The sequence below is a fragment of the Sesamum indicum genome, linkage group LG11 (genome assembly GCF_026168435.1).
Source record: "Sesamum indicum cultivar Baizhima isolate 11 linkage group LG11, ASM2616843v1, whole genome shotgun sequence".
Lineage (NCBI taxonomy): Eukaryota > Viridiplantae > Streptophyta > Magnoliopsida > Lamiales > Pedaliaceae > Sesamum > Sesamum indicum.
The window spans coordinates 437,546-459,295 of record NC_142667.1 but is presented as its reverse complement, the minus strand read 5'-3'; the positions used below and the strand labels follow the sequence as shown (position 1 = coordinate 459,295).

Here is a 21,750-nt window from a genome sequence, read left to right as displayed (position 1 = left end):
CAAGAATGGATATATGAATCTCTTGCTCTTCAAACATTAACAAGTCAGCTCACGCATATAAACTGCACCAGATGTCCAGACATATTTGCCTATAACTAGAGGGCCATGAAGAGTCGACTCACGTAGCAATCTTTGCCCTCCTATTGATAACGTGCCTCCCTTAGGTCCGCAACGCTATGTCTCACCTGCTCACCACGATATTCAACAACTTGGAGAAGAGCCGGAATTGACAAGTGAGGTGTGGAAGGAAGCATGGCAGCATCATAAACGAGAAGTCTGGAACGCGGTTGTGCCCATGTATTCTATATTGTTAATAGAAAAACAAAAGGATTTAAATACTACCATTTCTCCTCCTTGAATGTTTTGCCTAGCAAACAGGACCCATCCATGTATCCTTGATTTGCCGAAACAAACCTGATATATTTCTGCCCTCTGAAGCATCAGATTCTTGATAAAAAGATGAATGCGGTCATTGCTAATATTGAGATGAAAAATAAAATATTTCCTCTCATGAGAGTTGTGCATTTAAAGTAGAGAATTCAGATTTGTCACATCTGTGGCATTTGCGATATGGTCATCTAAATGATGGCGGTCTTCACTTACTGAAAAAGAAGAATATGGTGATTTGACTTCCTAATATCCAGAAATCTAGCCAAGTGTGTGAAGAGTGCATACATGAAAAAATGCACAGGCTTCCATTTCCCAAAACTTCTTGGCGAGCCAAAGCACAACTGGAGCTTGTTCATTCCGACATATGTGGTCCAATGCAAACTCCCACTCCTGGGAACATGAAATATTTCATTCTCTTCATTGACGATTTCACAAAAATGACATGGATTTATTTCCTTAGTCAAAAGTCGGAGGCATTTTCTGCCTTCCTCAAATTCAAAGCACTTGTTGAGAGACAAAGTGGTTTTTTAATAAAAACTTTGAGAAACAGACCGTGGAGGAGAATTTATCTATCATCCCTTCATTGCATATTGCAAAGTAAATGAGATTCAAATACAGCCGACAGTGAGCATGATACCGCAACATAACGGGGTCGCCAAGAGAAAAAATCGAACAATTAATGTTGAAATGGCCAGGAACATGATGAAAGGTAAAGGTCTTTCAAATTTATATTGGGCAGAAGCTGTTTACACAACCGTTTATATTCTCAATTGATCTCCAACAAAAGCTGTTCGAAATAAAACTCCATATGAGGCCTGACAAAATCAAAAGCCAAGAGTCGACCATTTGAGGGTCTTTGGCAGCATTGCATATGCTCATACTCCATCTCAAAGTTGTGAAAATTTTGATGAAAAAGGCCAGAAGCTTCTCTTTATTGGCTACAATGATGAGTCTAAAGGATATCGTTTGCTGGACCCAGTAACACATAAAATTTCAGTTTCACGAGACGTTGTCTTCCATGAAAATGCGATTTGGGATTGGAAAGAAAAAAGGAAGATTCAATCTCTTATCATGAGCCATCTTCATTTCAAGGATCTTCGCGGGACCAGAATATCAAGCAAAACGCTGCTCCTTCCACAAGACTTGAAGAGGAATATGAAAACCACCCCCGACGAATGCGTTCACTAAGAGAAATTTATGAATCAAGTGAACCTGTTTTTATTTTCGAATGAACCTCAAACATTTGAAGAAGCATCAATGATGAGTGCTGGAAAAAAGCGATGAATGAAGAAATTTCCACCATTGAGAAAAATAGAGCTTGGGAGCTCGTTGATTTGCCAATAGGAAACAAAACTACTGGGCTGAAGTGGACATATGCCTCGACTGGAATGAGAAACATTTTCTGTTTCACTAAGTCAAACCTTGTATAATTTGGATTTAGCTGTATGACAACATAACAAGTAGACAACAACAAGAATTGAGAGTTTTTGTTCTTTCAATCATATAATTCTTGATATATCTGTTTGTACAAGAAAACCAAAGCTTTTGCCACAGCAGTTACATATAGGATACACATAACATCCTTCACCAGCCAACCTCCCATCCTCCTTGAAGTCTACATAAGATGTTTACTTTTACTAACTCTTGCTGAGAGGAACCCTTTCTATACTCCCCCGGTCTCTCCCTTGCGCGTAATCTCCACATTGAACGACAATATCTTCGCCATAGATCAAACCAGATGATCAAAGAATGGCATAGTTTTCAACACGAATTCACACCTCAATTCTTGCACCTCTGCCGTAAAAATTCTCATCTACTCTGATCTAGGCATCCTGAAAATATGCTCCTCCCCACTCTTTTCATCCACTTGAAAAATCCACCTACTCTTGTCCGTCTTCTTGATGATGCCCCCCTTTCTCTCCGGTCTGATGCAATAGCTTCCTGATTTACTTTTCTCCCTCCTTCCAAAATCATTACTCCTCCCAATCATTGTAATCTCCATACCTTGACCAATAGGATGTTTCATGGACCTAACCTTAGTCTTGTTTCCAACTCCTTTAACATGTCCTCCCAACCCTTTGTCCCCTTCCAACAAATTATTAGCCACCACCACTGATCTTTTCGGGTTCACATCCAACTTTTTAAGCAATCTTTCATAGTCATTGGATTTGCAATCTACTAGGGAGAAGTCGATGTTTTCATAATTACGTAATGCCTCAGCAGGGTCCCCTGTCTTAAACTCTACCATGTCACTTAAGCCTGAATCATCGATGGCTTTCTGGGATTTGCCGAGCTTTGGTTCTGGAAGAATGCAGACTAGTTTTCCTCCCGTTTGCCTAGCAGCTGCTGCTAAGGCTACTGTGGACGGAGAAACCTCGGATGTAACCTCGACTATAAGTTTTGCACTCATGCCTGCTGCTAAGGCTGATATGAGTTCATTGCTTTCGGGCATCCGTGTTTCACATGAACTGCATTCTTTCTTGCATTTATTGCACTGTTAAGGCACAAAGGTGGATAGGATCAGACAAAGTTGGCAAAATTTATGTACTAAAATATAATTTACCCATCATCTGTCATTTTTCGCAAGAAGTGATCCTAGTTTTTGCAACTGATGTTGGTTGTATTTTATACAATTATCTTAAAAAAATTAAAAAAAAAAAAAAAACCTTGAGCTATGCCCATATAAATCATGTCTCAATCTTCATCTCAATCCAAAGAAACAAATTAATTAGTCTTTTCAGGCAACGGTTGATTACAGTATTCATGTCTGATCTAAATTCTATTCGGACATGCAAGTTATGTTCCTAATCTTTGCATCAATCACATAATTATTTATCCTCTGGAAGATGATGCACATCCAAATTAATGTATATATCTTAAGATTACATGTAATAAATGAGGGAAAAACATACCAAATCATTATGTACAAAAAATGCATTAAAAGATAATATGACGTATATAACAACAACAAAACATAACTAGGTGAAATAATTCAAGCAAAAAAACCAACCAACATTCATGCATGCAAATCAAATTATACATTAGGAAGGAAATTGAAAAAATTGAATCATAATTCATACATACCAATTTGAGGGTATCAAGATATGCATTTGTAGCAGATGAGGGAGACCACTCCATTTATTTATGAATTCTTGAATTTCCGGCAACGTGCCAAGACATGTAGAAGCCTTTTTCTGACAAAGGAAAGTTGGATTTGTCTAGGGTTTTTGCTTTTCTGAATTTTTTGTGCCCCCCCTCCTTTCTTCCCACCCTAATATTAGGCTTCTATATATATTGGGAGCTGAGACGAATAAGGGCATTCAACAACTACTAATGGTATATATATATTTCTAGAGTTATAATTATTCACAAACAGATGGATGCACTATAATGTTGTTATACAACAACTACTAATTGTATGTATATATTTCGAGTTATAATTCACAAGACGAGTAAGTCCACGCGGTATAATATTCCGATAATATTGGGATATTGATATATTAAATGATAATTTTTTTAAGATCGTTGAAAAAGTAACACGGTTGGTGCTACTATTAATTTTTGTAAATTGGAATAAATTATTTGATAACGCGTGTAATGTATATTTTCAAATTAAATTACTATATTTATCTTTTGCCACGGTTAATGTGCAATATCTCGACAAACGTAATATCGTTAGTTAAAATCTTATTAGATTGAGAAAATTATTTAACTAATGGATCTTCTGGTTTTATTTCAATTATTTTATTTTTATTTTGTACATAATGGTAATATTTGGATAAAGGAACAATTAGCGTCTTCAATTAAACATAGTTTCAAGGCCTTGCCAATGAGGGGGTGTAGCTCAAATGGGCACGGGGTTTTGATCACCCGCACCTCAATTTTGCACCTTGTCCGGTTGATTCATTTAATTGTGCAAATGCGATCAATAATTATTATCTTTTTTCATCATTTATTCAATTTGTGATTAATTGAATAAAAATATTTTGATCTTGTAATTTAGATTACTTGATATTTTTCTTTTCAGAATAACATTTCGGTCCTGTATCTTTTTAATTTTTGTGATTCCAGTCATTTTTTGTCGAAATTCACGCTTCTCTCCAGACAAAATGCAAAGAGTACTCTTTCTTAATAATAAAAAATTAATAAAATTAAAAAACCACTTGTTTGATGTCTTTTGCTCTGCTGTAATTATATATTTATAAGTTTATTTATTTATTTCTCCCCCATTTTCATGTTACTCTGGATAATTTGCAACAACCTCCCCTGAGGTTTAATATAAGTATAAATACTTTTTGTTGTTTGGAAAATTATAATACTCCTCCTGATTTTAACGATAGTCTAACAATTAGCCCAATTCGTTAATTTTTGCTATATTTTCATCCATTTTTGTGGTGAACGGACTAAAGTGCCCTTATGGACTAAGAACTATAATTTTGTTTATTTTTTAAATTTTTTAAATTTTTTATGGACTAAGTGGATAATTTTATTACAACTTTTCAAAATTTTTCTTCCACCCCGTTTGATTTTTTACAAAATTAAAAGAAAAAAAATTAAGGACAAGATTGATAATTTTATACCTCCATCAAAATATTTCACAATTCCATCTAACATCAGGGGTTATTTGTAATTTTTCAAACAATGATAGAATATGCATAATTATGCTAAATTTCAAAAGAAATTATTGTAATTTACTCTATTTCTTTTGCTCTTTCATTCATTGTTCCTCTTTCCAGTTTCTACGCGTGTGTTTCTTTTGAAATATTCATTTTTCCTCTCAATTCTTATTTCAAATAATATATGGTCATGTGTTCTTCATTTATAAAAAGGAAAATTCACGTAAATAAAAATGAATACCTAGACAAATGCATCTCCAATTCAGAATTATTAACATTTGCTGGCATTGAAAATTGAAATTCAGCATAGCCATTTCAAGAAACAAATTACGATAGTGAATCATTTCAGTGGATCCCATAACTAAACTTGCTTCATAATCCTCAAATCTACTATATTATGGTTTCTAGCCAAAAGACGCCTGAAAATTTTAGTGCATGTAGGCAAATGTGAATGTTGAACATAGAGAGGTTGGCACATAAGCTTAGCTAATAGCCTAACCTTCACAAAGAATAATGTCACACAAAAGAATTGGAGCTATCACTCACTTATAAATAATTGTTGGAGAGAAGTATTAGAACTCTCTCAAATAAAAAAGAACTATTATAAAGAGGGGAGTGATTAATCAGTTCTCTATTTAGCCCAGGCTACAGAATCAATTTCTGCTTGAGCAGATCTGTACAATTCTAGTCTTTTTGCAAGAGAAGCACGACGTTGCATGACTGCTGGATCCTCGTCTAGCAGTTTTCCCAAATGTTTCCCCTGAAAGGCCATATAAAGAGTTTATTATAGCATAAGATACAGGTTTCTTCATGTATGTCACCAAATTCGGCTATACCTCTCTTTTGCCTAATTCGGCAAAGAACTGATCGAGCAAGCTTCGCTTTGCCTCACGGACTTGACAATAAACAACAGACTTTGGAATAGAGTTTCTTAGATTTGCACAAACCATATTGACATAATTCAAGACAGTTGATCCTGTTAAAAGAGTATGCCGCTTATTAGGCAAATTCATTTATAGTTAGCAATCTTTAAGCGAAGAGAACAACTATCACACTCACCAATTCGTCGAAGATAGGAATCATTATATCGATCAAAAATTGAATGCGTTGGATTGCCACCCTTCTCAACATCCTGAGGAAGCTTCCTGAAGAAATCTACTGTTAGGTAACTACATTCCATTTCTACTAGCTGTAGAGTTGCCCTTTTGCTTTCTTCCTTCATCCTATCTAATGATTCAACAGCAGCATTCCCGAGCTCCACCCTGAGAGAAGGATACTGTTTCAGCTCCTGCAGACATAGAGGCGACTGTAATTGGCCTATGGAAACTTATATGTTCAGGCATTTTCTGTGATTCGATTATCCATGAAGAATTTTCATTTCTAGCCTGTAGTCTAGAAAGTTGTACTACCTGAGGGGTCCCTAACCCAATTCAAGTTATCATCTTTCATTTCAACAGGAAAAGGAGAAGAAGGTGGAAGAGCAATCAGGGAAGACATAGCATGCAAATGATTCAACAGACTAAAAGCAAGTAAACAACCTTCATGGAAACAAATGAACTTAGACGGAAGACAAACTTAGTCCAAGAATTAATTACACCAATTCAAGAATAGCGCATTGCGAATTTGTAACAAACTTAGAAACTTACCACAGTCTCTTTAATCGACTTATGAACTAGTTCCTTCAGAATTCCATGAACCTGAAAATAGGAAGAGCAACAAATTCACAAGCAGATAAGTTTCCTAGAAGAAACATGTATTGAACATTAGCTAAAACAAGTTTGTTTGTCTTCTTTCCTGTAATGGCATCAGCTTTTCCACCAAAGCACATCGTTTTCTAAGGTAGTAAACAAGCTTCAGATGTTATGTTAAAGAAAGCAGTCTAGAATACCCTAGGATGTCTGATGAAAGACATACAGACCCATTCTCAAGTGAACCCAAGATCATCAAGCACTCAGAGTTATGTAAGAGCTTAAGCCCTCTCAGTTACTCCAATACAAAGAACATAGCAATAGAATGACTTCTTGATAAGTTTTTCAAGGCAAGGCTAAAAAAATCCATATCAAAATAATTCATATGGCAGAGCAACTTAATGAATATATACCGCATCAACAGCTGCCTCAGCAGGACCTTTGATGGTAATCAAGGCAGTTTCAATGAGACGGCGGTAACCCTGTTCAGGTGCTATAAGATGAGGCTGATATCCATCAGCCTCGGTAATTAATTTTCGAACATTTTCCATTGCAAGATGCTTGTCAAACTGCAAGCGCTTCAATGCAGCAGGCAACTGGTTATCAAAGACACCGTAAATTTTATCACCACCAGGTCGACTGCAGAATCAAATGGCAAGAAAGATGATCATTCAAAATAGATTATAACATGAAAAATTGTTGCAAGCTATAAAGGAATCAAGAAAAACCACAGATGCATACACTCCATCAAGATGCTCTTTGAATATTCCATCAAATATGCGGCAGATCTCCATAATCATGTACAATTTTCCCTGCATTAACAATCAGGGGTGGAAAACATAAAGATGCTTCATGCTACAGGCACCAGTTACTTAGGAGTGAATAGGGCTTACTTACTTCCAAATAAACAAGGTGAAGCACATTAAGAGGATATTAAAATAGAAGAGAAACTACAGCTCGACAAGATGTAAAGGAATCATAGTTTCAAACTGATGCAATTAAAATGGCCACTGAATCAGATATTTAATAGGCAATAAAAGTAAAAGCTTACTTACTCCGGCATCAGTTGCAATGGGCTTTCCCAAACGACTCAACTCAGATTCCAGATCAATAATAGTTTTGTTGATAAGTGATTGAAGGCCTGGAATTCGAGATTTGATGACGGTTTCCAAATGCTAAAACATGAACAACACAAGTTAAAATATAAGGAGAAATTATACTATACCAACTTAATTTTGAGACAAAAAATAAATCACTCAACAAAGACGAGCAAATGACAATGTAGTGCTTGATTTAAACAATTCGATTGAGCATGTTTTTGGATAACACAGAAAAGCATCTTTCAGCATTCCCAGCCACAAATAAAAGCCAAAACCCCAGCAGGAAATTTCAGTTCACACAAATTTTTCTTTGAAAAGAATTTTCAACTCAGTTTTCAGAGTAACTTTATTGAAACCAATAAGGTTTCAGCTCACTTATGACAAGCCTTACCTAAAACAAAATAAGTAGTAACCTTTACTGGATAATATTTGCTTACTTTGGACATAACTTTTCCTAGATGTTCAGAACCCATCCTTTGAGCAAGATGTTTGTACTCTGGGGTTTGAGCAAAATACTCCCGTTCTCTACGCCTAGCAGCGATCATGTCAACATTTTTGTTAATGTCAGCTTGAGAGCGATTAACAACACCTATCCATGGGAATTGCAGCTTATATGCTCTGCCTTCCAGGATCTAAACTCAAGAAAAGTAATAAAAACAGTCACGATTTATACTTTTATCCTTCTAAAACAATAAAAAGAAGTTTTGTACCATAAAATTCTCAGTTCAACAGAATGAATATCATTATAGAACCAATAATGAAACTAAAATATGGGAAGAAATTTATAAACAATGCCACAACTAGTATCCAAATCAGGAACAAAAAAGTTCAGCAACTCAATTGAGAAAGAAAGAAGAATCCTTCACATTAACATCTGGGAGGCACCAAAATAATTTGTAGAATGTACATTAAGCAGCAAACATAATTACAAATAGTTTCTGCATGGTGTATGGAAAATGAGATTATCAACCAAGGAATGTTTAGCCTAGATTGGAAGTTCAGAATGCATGATGTTGATTAATAAAGATGCTGGCCAAATATTAATGCAGAATCAAGCAGGTATATTTACAAGGAAAAGAAGAGATCCAATAGTTTTCTGATAAGGCAAGACAATATTAAGAGTCAGCAAGCAACTGCAAGTTTGAGTAATTCATAGTTGAACAACAATCTTCATACAAACAACTCATTCAACTGATTTGCAAACTTTTACTAAAATACAACATTTCCTTTTCAATGTTTTACAGAAAGTATCAGCAGATTAGTGGTCTACAGTTGTCAACTTACATCTACAGCGTCTGTGCCCTGGTCCATAAGATCAATCTTTGTTAGAACACCAAATGTTCTTTCTCCTGAAATAAGATAACACACTGTCACAGACAATATGGGGAATAAAAAACACAAACCATGAGTAGAGTAATGATTACGATGAAGTAGTAACACACAAGCAGCTTAAGAAGAAGCGGCAGGTAAACTCACAATACATTCACAAGTAAGACCATAACCGCAGATGGTGTAGACTATCAATAAGCCATACCTTTGGGATCTACTTCACGAGATATCTTAATAGCATCGGATGTTGCAAGATCTTGGTTGGCGGGAGAAACTGCTAAAATAATACAGTTGGGCTGCAATTTATATTTTAGCGAGAGTAAATGACTAATCACAACCACCTTGAACTATAAACTGTACAAAAAGAATATTCTTATAATAATTCTGAACATCTTCAATATAAACATTGAACTCAATACTGCAATGAACCATTAAACTTCTACCAGAAATCGAAGCATGTACTGAACAACTTTAGAGTCTAAAATTAATAGCAAGTTAAAGCACAAGAAAGTTGTAATACCTTTTCAATATAAGACCGCACCATGTTCTCAATGTCCGCCACAATGGAATCTGACTGACCGTCTATATAAACCCGTGGAACAAACCATTTATTTCCAACAAAAATGTGATGAAAGGGAAAATAGTTAGTAAAAGCTACAACATAAAATTAATGGGATAATTGACTCACCAACAGCAACTTTCGTAAGGCCAGGAAGATCAATCAATGTCAGATTCACAACTGCAATTATGAGAAGTATGGGAATTACTTCATACTAAAATAATCACCAAAGAAAGGAAAAGACTATTTCCTTCATTGCTTCATAAGCCGAAAACTAAAGTAGCAAACACTGTGCACCAACCAAATATTTCATGCATATAGTGTCACACATGGCAAGTAATTGATTCTACTTGCCACTTTGTTCATCTTACTTGAACCGTGACATAAAATACATTCCTAAACTGGGTCTTTATTCTTTTTTTCTTTTCGTCATTGCGGGTGAGGATTTGGGTGATGCAGGACAGAGGGGTTATGTGTAATACCTTTAATGCTATGAGAGAGATGATTATGCATGCATATTCATACTCTAGGTTCAGAGCATTTCAATGTGATTCGAGAACAACTTCAGTCCGTTTCTCAGTCCTTCGAATTCATTGTTCACTAACAGTGCCAACATCTGCTAAATTTGTTATAAGACACTATACCAATTTAATTCAATTTCCGAAATAGAAAATGAAAACAACCATGTCAGACTTACCATTGGGGGAGTAAATGCTAAGATAAATTGGAACAGTAGATATTTGTTTAGAGCGTCCTGTCTCTCTATCGGTCTCATCAGAGATCTCCTTTCTCACAGCAGCTGCGGAAAAGCAGTTGGCATAAAAATTATAGTCACAATTTGTAAACAAATTTACAAGAACTGGAAAATGTATGCCAGCAATATGTGGTGGAGACAAAAAATAAAGTGTCAATGCACAAAAGGGCATGTTTGGAATATTGAAATTCAAAGCAAATGATATTGAGAACAAAAACTTCTCAAAACTTACCAAAATCTGTGAATTTCTTTCTAGGAAGATGTCCAAATTCCGCGTATTCTCTACCTTCTTCAATCCGATGAAGCTGCAGAACAAGTGGACGTCGAGTGACAATACCTATGTCATACCAAAGAAATCAATCCAATATTTTTGGACATCCATACATCATAACAGAAGGTAATTTCTAAGTAACGAGGGTGGTTATGCTGCAATAAATACAAATGACTTTAGTTACCAGATCCACGAGGCAAAAAGTCCTTTCCGACAACACTCTCCAGCACTGAGGACTTTCCAGAACTCTAGAAACAATAAAATGCCAAGTCACGTACAACAAATGCTAATTATAAACTAAGACAAAGTGTGAAGAGAAAGTACACATGATGGATAGAGGAGCAATATTACCACAGTAATAACAAGTCAAGGCTGCAAAAAATACCAGCTGCCTTAATTGTTTTTAATGCATGAAGTGCATGCGGCAAAAATACAACATGGCGCCAACCATACCACTTATTCAGAGCCAAAAACAATACCATGTAATTGATATAAATTTTAAAAGATAGACATGTTTGAAGAAATTTATTCCAAATCCTAGGTAATCCTCTAAATTTTTTTTTGGGGGGGGGGGGGGGGCATCTGTAAATTTAGTCCTAGCTTGTCTTGATAGATAAAAGCTGGAAAAGAAAGGAAAAAGATTATGGTTAGAGAACGTAGCGAATGCAGGATACAACTACAATGTAAGATGAATGACACGCTGCGGAATTCACAAGCATGAATCTCTACAAATGACAAAATTGAATTAGTGGGGAAATAAATTTTGAATTAACAACAACTTAACATATTGAAATGCAAATCAATTTACAGGGAAGACTTTAATTCACATGTGAAGCAAATGGAATTAAGACTTGATAAACACTGACGAAGATCCTGAGACACCGGATATAAGAAGAAAGAACAGAGGACCATGTCACTCCTCTAATCAAATGTATCAGCATCACAAACTAACCATACAAAAAACACTCAGTACCACAATATTAAGTAAAGAACGTGCAAAGTTCTCAGACCTGACCACCTACGACGGCAATTGAAGGCAGCGCATCCCATAGAGTGGGCAATGCGCTCTCCTCTCCGTGATCGCCAAGAGCGGTGCACGCTCTCTGCAGCCTGTTGACCAATGATATCAGATTCTCCATTTGTAGCTCAGATTCGTAACTTGACAGTGAAACAACAGAATGCAGTGCGAACAAATATATATTCAAAAGGTTCACCGTCCGCTGTTTGATCTCAATTTATTTTGGAAAAAAGCTTTTGTATATCGAAGAATGGAGGGAGCTAAAGATCGTAGAGGATGAGATAGTGAATTGAAATATTGTAAATGAACAAAATTAGAGGACTTTAAACGCGTTGGCGGTTGAGGGGTGGCTGGTGGGCTTCGTTATACGGGGAATGACCTTTTCTCTGCATTTGAATTCGAATACTTGGACCCATAGTGACGACAAAAACACTTGGGCCCCGATCCACTTTGAGAGAAAACCGGAAGGTTTTATAACCAACTCAGCCAAAGGCAAAAGGTTCTTACACATGAAAATCGGCCAACGAAACAAAAGCAAAACACAGCCTTTACTCTGGAGACTGCACACCACTAAACCGAAAAGCTTGAAAAACAAGGGACAATGCATCCGTTCCCCCACACTCAAAGAGGCATCTATTATGGTTGGACGAAAGCAACCAACCCACAGTGAGAAAGATAGCAAAATCCGATCGCAACAGGTTCCTATGTACCTGATGCAACCACTCTTTCACTTCCAGGCCGTTACGTAGAACACAATTCCAAGGAAGCCCAGACAATTAATGTCCATACTAACCTTGCAAATGTGCACTCCACTAGAACGTGTTCCAGGCCATCCTCCACGGACCGAACACACTCCACCCACTGCCACTCGTCGACATCTAAGATTACACTGAGTGTGAGGGCAGTATGGTAGCATTTCCATGTGAAGAGAAGAATTTTAGGAGCAGCCTTTGTCTGCCAGATAAAGCCCCAGGCATCTTGAGACACCGACTCGAGGCCATTGTGCGTTCCGTGTGTGTGGCAAGCCAATATGTGGTACGAACTGAGAACCTCCCCTTCTTGTCATAGTGCCAGAGAAGATGATCAACCTCTCCTGTATGTATAGGCGTAAGGAGGATCCACTCAACATCTTAAGGGTCAAACTCGGCTCTCACCATCGTCATCCAACAACACATTCACCGTCACATCAGCACCGAGTGATTGGGTCGGCATCACAAGCTGAAAAGTCGTAGGCCATGATAACTGTGGAGTAGCCCATGCCTTAAATAATCTATGCACCAGACTATCTATTGTTACAATTTGATTTTAATTTGAAGTTTTAAAACTTCAAAATATTATTTCAATTTTAATTTTTAAATTAAAGTGTGTAACACTCTATTTAATTTTGTAACACCCCACTAATGACCATTATTTCTATTTTACTTTTTTGGGTGTTACATGTCCTATCCTAATACTATAAATAGAAGAGGTCCTAAGGGTCTATACACACACACAACTCACTCTTGCATCTCAATTCTTACATTCCTATTCTTCTTATTACATTGTTTTGGGCAACTTAATAAGGTCTAGTTCTCTAGTTTTCTTATGAACGTGATCACAATAGAAGACTCCGGTTGAGGCCTTCTTGAGTTTTATCTTGGGTGGTGGTGAGCCGATAGTACCTGCACGGAGGGAGGCCATCACGATCTTAGGACAACGTCAAGTAACGTGACTCCTACAGGCCAATAATTTTATTTTTATTTATATATATCACATGCATTATGATCCGGGTCGAATTATTCGATCTCCTGAGACGATCTCACTACAGACGGATTAACTCTTCCGAACCAGATTTTGGCTTCCCTGAGAATAAAACACGAACCGTGAGCTCGTCGGGCACGTCCCCGACAATGACCCTCTGACGCTCAAGTTAGGTTGATCGAGAGAAATATATGGATCTCAAAGTTCGAGCTCAATTAATGCACAATAGTTACATCATTTATGGCGCATCGGGGTCTATTTATAGAACACAGTTGTACGTCAAGTACTGGGCTACGTGACCTTATTTTATCGGTGTGTGTTCTGATCGAACGGTTGTCATCATCCGGGTCTTCGGTCAGTCTGTGCGATCCGGGTCGGGTCAACTGCAACCCGCCCGCTACAAAACACGCGGATCCTAATCGCGAAATGACTACAATACCCTTAATGAAAGGTGTTTTGGTCTTTTTACAGGGGTGGTATGTGTATACCCATCACATTATTTATCTTAATTTGTCAAAACTTTTTAACAATAAACTAACATTTTTGGAAACATCTGTAACTGACGAAATTCTCCATGCTCGTTTAAACAGCAAGGCAACATTGAACTCCTTGAGGCTGCGCATCCAGGCCACCTTCTAAAGACTAAAGTCTCAAACTGTATCAAACATAAACAAGACAAAAGAAAAAAAATATATATGCCTGGGACATAACTATGATTGAAAATATATATATATATATATATATATAATCTAAAAAGAAAAAGGGTTTCATACTAATAAATGCGATTAATAACACCATCATACTAATTTTTTATAAAGTAGAAAATATTGTTCAACTAATAAGATAACTAATTTATTCAACTTTTCAAATTATATATATTAACTAATAAATTTTTTTTTTATTTTTTTAATATAATCTATTGATTTGTATTTTTTATTCTTATTTATAATATGTTGTAAAGTATAAAACTTATTTATTATATACAAACAGTAACAGCGTGCCACAACGGTTAGTATCTTCAAAGGGGTGACAACCCACAAACTTTCTAAGGAAGATTGTGCCTGCGCCATGGGCCGTAGTGAAGCAAAAGATTTGGCTTAATTTTACCAAATAATTAAATTAATTAATTTATTGAATCAAATATTAAATTCATAAAACTCTTTATATGAAAAATAAATTAAGTGAAAATTTTAATATTATAACTAATTATATATAGTTAGTGATAATAATTTTAATTTTATCCTAATAATAAATTTTATGCAGTGAATTATTATTTTATAAATGTTGTTATTGAGAAGAATTAGTAACAAAAAATTTCATAAAGTTATCACTAAATATCATTGACACGCATATAGTAACGACTCAGCAATAATAAATAATTATTATCATTTAAGTTACTACTATTAATATCTCATTAATTATCTGTAGTGATAATTTTATACATAGTTATTCTTATTAATAATTATATAATGACAATATCAAAATTATTTTCACTTAATTATTTTTTAGTGAGAACTTTAAAATTAGTACTTGATATTTTGACGCTAATATTATATTTTATTGTAGTGAGTTTAAAATTAATAAAATAATTATTGTAAATTCTTTTTTTGCCCTAAACTAGCAACAAAACACAGGAAAAAAAGATTACAACTGAGATGAAAGTTTTGAATTTTTTTTCCTCTTTTTGTTGGGTAGAAATTATAGAAAATGCAACTTTTATTTAGTTATATTTTGGTAATATATATGAAATAGCTTTAATAAATACCAATACTCAATCTAAACTTTGTCGGCCACTACGACTTGACAGTACTTGCCATTGGCCATGATTGCCAACAGGATTTTTATAGGATGTATGTTTGGTTCCACCAAATAATTTGCTCGAGGTTGAGATTTACATCATGAATGTAGCTATATTTAACCTTAATTGCTAAATCACAATGATGACCGATAAACGATCCAAATATATACATTTGTCTATGTACATACATGACGCAAAAAAAAAAAGAAAATTGTAAAAGATGTTTCCATTTCAGAGTGGGCATAAACAAAGTCAAAACAAATTATTTATAATTTTATTGTGAATGGTAGGAGAGACCAAAAAGTGTGAAATTCTCTTGAAGTCTCTAGTCTGGGGTGACAAAGGCCCCTTTTTTAATAACTGGACATTGGAGACTTTGGTCTGTGCATAGACAAGACAACCAGAGTCACAATCTCAAATGTTCGAAGAAGTTGAGTTTGGTTAGGAGTAACCCAATTGAGTTGTAGAAAAAATATCATCGACTCCTCCTCGTATTCGCATATTCTTTACCTCAGGCGATGGATGCCTCAAATTGCTCATCTTTGAACCCAATAATATAAAAGCAAACTCTCATCTCCAAACACCTCACAATCTCTCGAACCTGCCTCTCTTTTCTTGGTTCTTCCTCTGTTTCGATGCAGAATGAAACTGGGCGTAGAGTTAGCAGCTTGTTGAATCACTGTTTTCATGGGCTCTCTTGTTCTGATCACTTCTTCCTTCAAAGGCTTAAGCTTTGCGAGTTTGTCTAAATCCAGTTCAGTGAGTTATTCTTGTTTTCCGCTTTTCAGATACAACAAGTCCAAAAGATTCAGGAAATCTTCACTCACTGTAAATTCTTTGAGCCCTCAGAACCCTAACTCAACATGGGGCGCTTACAGCTCCCCCGTCAAACCCTTTTCATATTTACTCCCGTTTTTTCAGAAAGTCAGGGACTTTGCCATAAAATCCTCGAAGCGAAAATGGGCCTCTGTTTTTCAAGATTTTAGTGTTCAAGAAACTAAGCTTATGCAAAATGGTGCATTTGGGACAGCTCTCATGAGCGTGACAGCAACAGCTAAGGTTAAGATAAGTCCCTTTGTGGCTACATTAGCTGCGAACCCGACTTTTGTATCGGCTTTGTGTGCGTGGGCTATTGCACAATCGACCAAAGTCTTCTTGAATTTCTGTGTGGAGAGGAAATGGGATTTCAGAATTATGTTTGCCTCTGGTGGAATGCCTTCTTCGCATTCTGCCTTGTGCACTGCATTGACTACTTCTGTGGCTATTTGCCATGGGGTTGCTGATTCTTTGTTTCCAGTTTGTTTGGGATTTAGTTTGATTGTTATGTATGATGCTATTGGCGTCAGACGGCATGCAGGGATGCAAGCTGAGGTAATTGTTTCTGCATTCTTTGCCTTCACTTTATTTTCTGTTTCATGTTACTTAATTGTGAAATTGACTATTATTCATCAATTTGTAAAAAGTTGTGTATTTCTTGAACTTCTAGGATCTTTGCGAATGCGCTCAAGTATATATCTTTATGATTGTTTCTGCGTTCGTTTAACATAGCATGTCTGAATGGTTTCAGAAAATTTGTTTATATTGCTCATTAATGACTGCTAAACTGAATAGTTGTGATTCAAGAGACACATGGCATGGAACGATGTGGAGATTGTTAATGCTTTTGAAATGTTGCAGCATGTTGGTTCTCTCATAAGGGAAATTCTGGCCGGAACTTGGTTTGGGTGAATCTAAACGAATGAGTGAGACTGAATTATGCTTGCTTTATAGTTCCCATTCAGTTCTCTTATAGACACATTACACAACAGATTCATAGAAAGTTTTCAAAATTAAGTATTCGGTGTATTGCATCTTTGGCAGTTCTACAGCTTCTGAATATTACATATAAACTTCCAGTGACAACTGTAAATACTTTGATAAACCAATGGTAAGCATATTCGAAAAGTTGATATAACTCAGATTTTTGGATGTTATCAAAAGGTTACACGCCTCTGTGATCTTTATTTTCACCTGACTAAGTTTGGAATATGTTGAGTGATTACAAAAAAGATTTCTAAGAGACAGGAACATTGTATGACAACCTTAGAAGTATTCCAAGTGTGGTCGGCTGTCATGAGGTCTACGTTTGTTGCTCTAATGTGTAAAGATATAGAGTTACTCCACAATGTCTCCTGTTAAATATCTGTTTCTTGGGTAAGTATTGGACTCTAGCTTTCTGCTTCACTGTTCTAAACTTGATGGTTAGAATACAGTTGGGCCCGGGGTTTTCAACAATCTCGTTTGAGACTTTGCACATGAGAGATAATGTTGGTTTACCTCGCTGTGCTTTCAAAAAGATGGTGTTAGATCCATTGTGGCTAATCCAACTAAGAGAACCTATGCTGGCATGGAATATTCTTTCCTAAGCTCATTAAAGACCTGGTTTAGCAGCTTTAGCTGATGTTTACACGTAAATAAGTAATATATCTCCAAATTAAACAGTATAAAACATGCAGTGGCTTGTCTAAAACACTCATGAAGGCTCTGTTTCAGAAACTTTGATTCACGACCCCGTGTTTCTCTACTTGGCAATTGTTAAATTTTCTCTTCGCTATAGTTTACCAGTCTTCTTTACTAGGAATTCTTTATGCTCTCTTTAATGGGTTATGTAATTGATGATTCCCTTTTCTGGTTGCAATATTTGATTGTGTCTGATAATGTTGTAAGACGCTATCCTGACCTAAAATTGAAATCTGTTCAATCTACATAGGTTCTCAATCTGATCGTTGAGGACTTGTTCCAAGGGCATCCAATAAGCCAAAGAAAACTCAAGGAACTTCTTGGCCACACACCATCCCAGGTTTTTGCTGGAGCTCTACTAGGAATCCTGGTAGCTTGGATGTGTTGTCAGGTTTGCCCGTTTCTCGTCTGATAGTGATACACTCCCTTCAGACATGCAACGGAGTGATACCAGTAATCTTTGTGGATGAAATACATTGAAAAAATCAAGTAGTTTTGGCTAGTATGTCGATGTCTGAGTATAGTGGGTAAATCCAGATTAGAGTACTTTGAACAAGATGACATTCTTGTCACTGTAATGGATGTTGTATCAGGTTTCGGACCTTAATAGGAATTATTGGTTTCTGCTCTATGACTATACCTGTGCAGTTGAGAATATGCCTAAAAGTATTATTATTATGGAGTGGAATTCAAATGTTACAATCAAGCTTTTTGGTCAGCATCTGCCTCCACCGTACATATTATGATTTTGTTGTATAGTTTACAAAAAGTAATGAACCCATACAGTGATATAATGTAATTAAACAAATTTTATAATCAAACAAGAATGTTTTCCCGTGGGAACGTTTCTACAACTTTCGAATATTTAGCAAAATTATATTCCGTAACAAAGGATTTTGTTGTGAGAAATTCCATAATTATTACAAGGTATTTAATAGTATGCAATGATGTTAATAATGTCTGAATATATTATGGGGAATTCTGTTATATGGATGTGGTACGGGCGGTAGATTGAAAGAATCCGATGGCAAGTGGCAACGACGTTGATCTTTCTTGTTCTCCAACCAAACCAAAAATTTCTTGGCTTGCTCTACAGAAAAATCGCACGGAAAAGGAAAAAGTCCTCGTTTGGTCTTTGCAATTTTACCTATTCAATCGCCGCAAAGACCGTACATTTTCAGTGCAATTCGTCACTTCTTTTAACCCCCTTCTCCATCCTCGCCTCTGCCGAGGCACCAGTTTTCCTTGGTTCTTGCTCTCTGGTGAGAAACCTGTTTCCCTGCTCAGTTCATCTCCTCTTTCACTCAGTCATTTCAGACTTGTGCTTTTAATCCAATCCCTCAAAGCTCCACTCTCAAAAAAGGAAGAATCTTCAATCTTTTTTCGTCCCCATTCGGGAGTTAGAGGTAACTCTTAACCAAATTTGATGATTGAAGGTGTTAATTTTGAATCTTTGGGTCTCGTGGGGGGGAATTTCTGGGAATGTGTTTGGGTTTTGATTTCCTTCACATGATTTTGCTAATCGTGATCATCAGGTACATGATAATTTACTCATTTGTATTTTCGCAGGGATTTGATTTAGCCTTCTAGGATTTGAGGTTTGTGTTGAGGGCAAAATTACAAAGATGTCTTCTGCTGGTTTGGTTTCCATTGTCCCGGTTGGTGAGGAGAGCGTGATTTTTTCGCCTCCTCCATCACTTGAAAATAGCCAAGAATCGATTTTGATATACGTGGCTATGTCAGGTTCAATGGTCCCAATGCAGGTTTTGAAGTCGGATTCAATTGAATCCGTGAAGCTCAGGATTCAGACCTGTAAAGGAATTTTTACTAGAAAACAAAAATTGGTTTGTGGAGGTAGGGAATTAGCACGGGGTAAGTCCCTTGTTCAGGACTATGGTGTGCATGATGGGAATGTTGTGCATTTAGTCCTCCGACTTGCAGATCTGCAAGTTATTAATGTGAGGACATGCTGTGGGAAAGAGTTCACCTTTCACGTGGAGGGGAGCCGGGATGTTGGCTATATCAAGCATCAGATAGCAAAGAAGAGAAATTTGGAGAGATTTGACGATGAAGAGATCTTGCTTAATGGCGAGCCTGTCAAGGATCAGAGGTTGATAAATGATCTCTCTAAGAATAATAGTGATGCTGTCATTCATTTGTTTGTGCGGAGGTCTGTGAAAATCAGAGCTGCACCAATTGGGAAGAACTTCGAGCTGTCTATCACTGCGCCACAGCAGAACAACGTGAAAGAATGTGATGTGGATAGGGAAAATGGTCATGGGGCTGATTCAGAGAGTGGGCATAATCTGTATGTGCCGGGGAAGCCTTCACGTAGGAAGACATTATTGGAGCCTGTGATTGTTAATCCAAAGATTGAATTGCCTAAGGAAATCAGTGATCTGATTAAATCTACTTTGGCTGGGTTAGATAGTGGGAATTATCCAATTAGGTCTTCAGAGGGTACTGGGGGAGCATATTTTATGCTGGATGCATCTGGGGGCAAGTACTTATCGGTTTTTAAGCCAGTTGATGAGGAGCCCATGGCTATAAATAACCCTCGAGGGCTGCCCTTGTCAGAAGATGGTGAAGGGTTGAAAAGGGGGACCACAGTTGGGGAGGGTGGAATCCGGGAATGTGCAGTCTACATACTGGATCATCCAAAGAGTGGTCACAGGTCATTTACTGGTGAACTTAGGGGTTTCGCTGGGGTTCCTCCAACGGTTTATGTCAGGTGCCTCCATGAAGGTTTTAATCATCCAGGAGGTGTGTGTGTCAAGACTGGGTCCTTGCAGATGTTCATGGAGAACAGTGGAAGTTGTGAGGATATGGGGCCTGGGGCTTTTCCAGTTAAGGAGGTACACAAGATTGCAGTACTAGATATGAGGTTGGCCAATGCTGATAGACATGCTGGGAATATATTAATCAGTAAAGGTGCAGATGGCCAAACTGTGCTAATTCCCATTGATCATGGCTATTGCTTGCCATTTAGTGTAAGTTTTGTTTCTACTGCTTTTGTTTGTTAAGAAACTTTCTGAGAAGTATCATAGAGTCTCCCCAAAGAAAGGTCGAAATTCCTTGACTCTAGTGTTTTCAGTTGTCATATGATTACTTATGTGCATCTGGAGGATGATATAGACTACTAATAAATACCTCTTTGTACATGCCATAGCCTAAATCAGTTTCACGATTTGCTGTTATTCTATCTAGATTGAGCTTTATTTGTATTTGTCCGAGACTTAATTATGTTCTTATAATAAGTTCATCTCATTTTCATCCGTGCAGTTCGAAGATTGTACCTTTGAGTGGCTTTATTGGCCACAAGCTCGCCAGCATTTTACTGTTGACACCATTGAATATATAAGGGCATTGGATGCCGAAGAAGACATTGCCTTGCTCAGGTTCTATGGATGGGACCTGCCACTTGAATGTGCTCGAGTGCTACGCATCTCCACCATGCTTCTGAAGAAAGGTGTGGAGAAAGGGCTCACTCCATTTGCGATCGGTAACATGATGTGCAGAGAGAACGTGAGAAAGGAATCTGTTATCGAGGAGATTGTCCGAGAAGCATGGGATTCTGTGCTTCCTGGCTCCAGTGAAGCTGCGTTTCTTGATTCTGTCTCCAGCATCATGGATCGTCGTCTTGAGGAGATCGTTTAACCACATACTTCTCAATAATCCGTACATAGGTTTGTCGTACATAATGCACATAGGGAGTTGGTTCTGGATAACTTAGTTGGCATTCTTCAGTCTCAGGGATAATTTCCTTCTGATTCTTTATTGTCCATAAGACATATCACAATGTACTTTTTGTAGAAATTTCAGTGTCCAGCTTTAGAAACAGAACTAGAGATATTGAGGTCTAGTGTTTCAGCTGTTATACTGTGTCGTTGCTTATCAGCCTCCAATATTTATCAAAGGAAGTTGAAAGGAGTAAGCAGAGAGTTATGATTTGAAGCAATTTTAAGACTCTATTGGATCTTCTATTACC

The 21,750-nt window shown here is 36.9% G+C and overlaps 4 protein-coding genes across 4 annotated transcripts; 2 read left to right on the top strand and 2 right to left on the bottom strand.

The window, feature by feature from the left end:
- Window positions 1-834: 834 nt before the first annotated feature.
- LOC105173082 (uncharacterized) lies at window positions 835-3,737 on the bottom strand. Its single transcript, XM_011094732.3, has 2 exons — window positions 3,475-3,737; window positions 835-2,884 (listed from the first exon to the last, which is right to left on the bottom strand). The coding sequence occupies exons 1-2, from the start codon at window positions 3,526-3,528 to the stop codon at window positions 2,204-2,206; spliced, it is 735 nt and encodes a 244-aa protein (XP_011093034.1). The 5' UTR covers window positions 3,529-3,737; the 3' UTR covers window positions 835-2,203.
- Window positions 3,738-5,420: 1,683 nt separating this feature from the next.
- Window positions 5,421-12,468, bottom strand: LOC105173081 (dynamin-related protein 5A). The gene is made up of 16 exons (XM_011094731.3): window positions 11,718-12,468; window positions 10,892-10,955; window positions 10,669-10,773; window positions 10,380-10,481; window positions 9,812-9,862; window positions 9,644-9,705; window positions 9,329-9,419; window positions 9,079-9,143; window positions 8,232-8,426; window positions 7,750-7,869; window positions 7,436-7,506; window positions 7,108-7,333; window positions 6,653-6,703; window positions 6,066-6,294; window positions 5,843-5,982; window positions 5,421-5,766 (listed from the first exon to the last, which is right to left on the bottom strand). Exons 1-16 carry the CDS (start codon window positions 11,844-11,846, stop codon window positions 5,638-5,640), a joined length of 1,830 nt encoding a protein of 609 aa, XP_011093033.1. The 5' UTR covers window positions 11,847-12,468; the 3' UTR covers window positions 5,421-5,637.
- A 3,163-nt stretch (window positions 12,469-15,631) lies between these two features.
- On the top strand, window positions 15,632-18,393 carry LOC105173080 (Acid phosphatase/vanadium-dependent haloperoxidase-related protein). The gene is made up of 2 exons (XM_011094730.3): window positions 15,632-16,634; window positions 18,013-18,393. The coding sequence occupies exons 1-2, from the start codon at window positions 15,951-15,953 to the stop codon at window positions 18,172-18,174; spliced, it is 846 nt and encodes a 281-aa protein (XP_011093032.1). The 5' UTR covers window positions 15,632-15,950; the 3' UTR covers window positions 18,175-18,393.
- Window positions 18,394-18,529: 136 nt separating this feature from the next.
- On the top strand, window positions 18,530-21,720 carry LOC105173079 (phosphatidylinositol 4-kinase gamma 4). The gene is made up of 3 exons (XM_011094729.3): window positions 18,530-19,168; window positions 19,332-20,752; window positions 21,045-21,720. Exons 2-3 carry the CDS (start codon window positions 19,388-19,390, stop codon window positions 21,417-21,419), a joined length of 1,740 nt encoding a protein of 579 aa, XP_011093031.2. The 5' UTR covers window positions 18,530-19,168; window positions 19,332-19,387; the 3' UTR covers window positions 21,420-21,720.
- The last annotated feature ends 30 nt before the right edge of the window (window positions 21,721-21,750 follow it).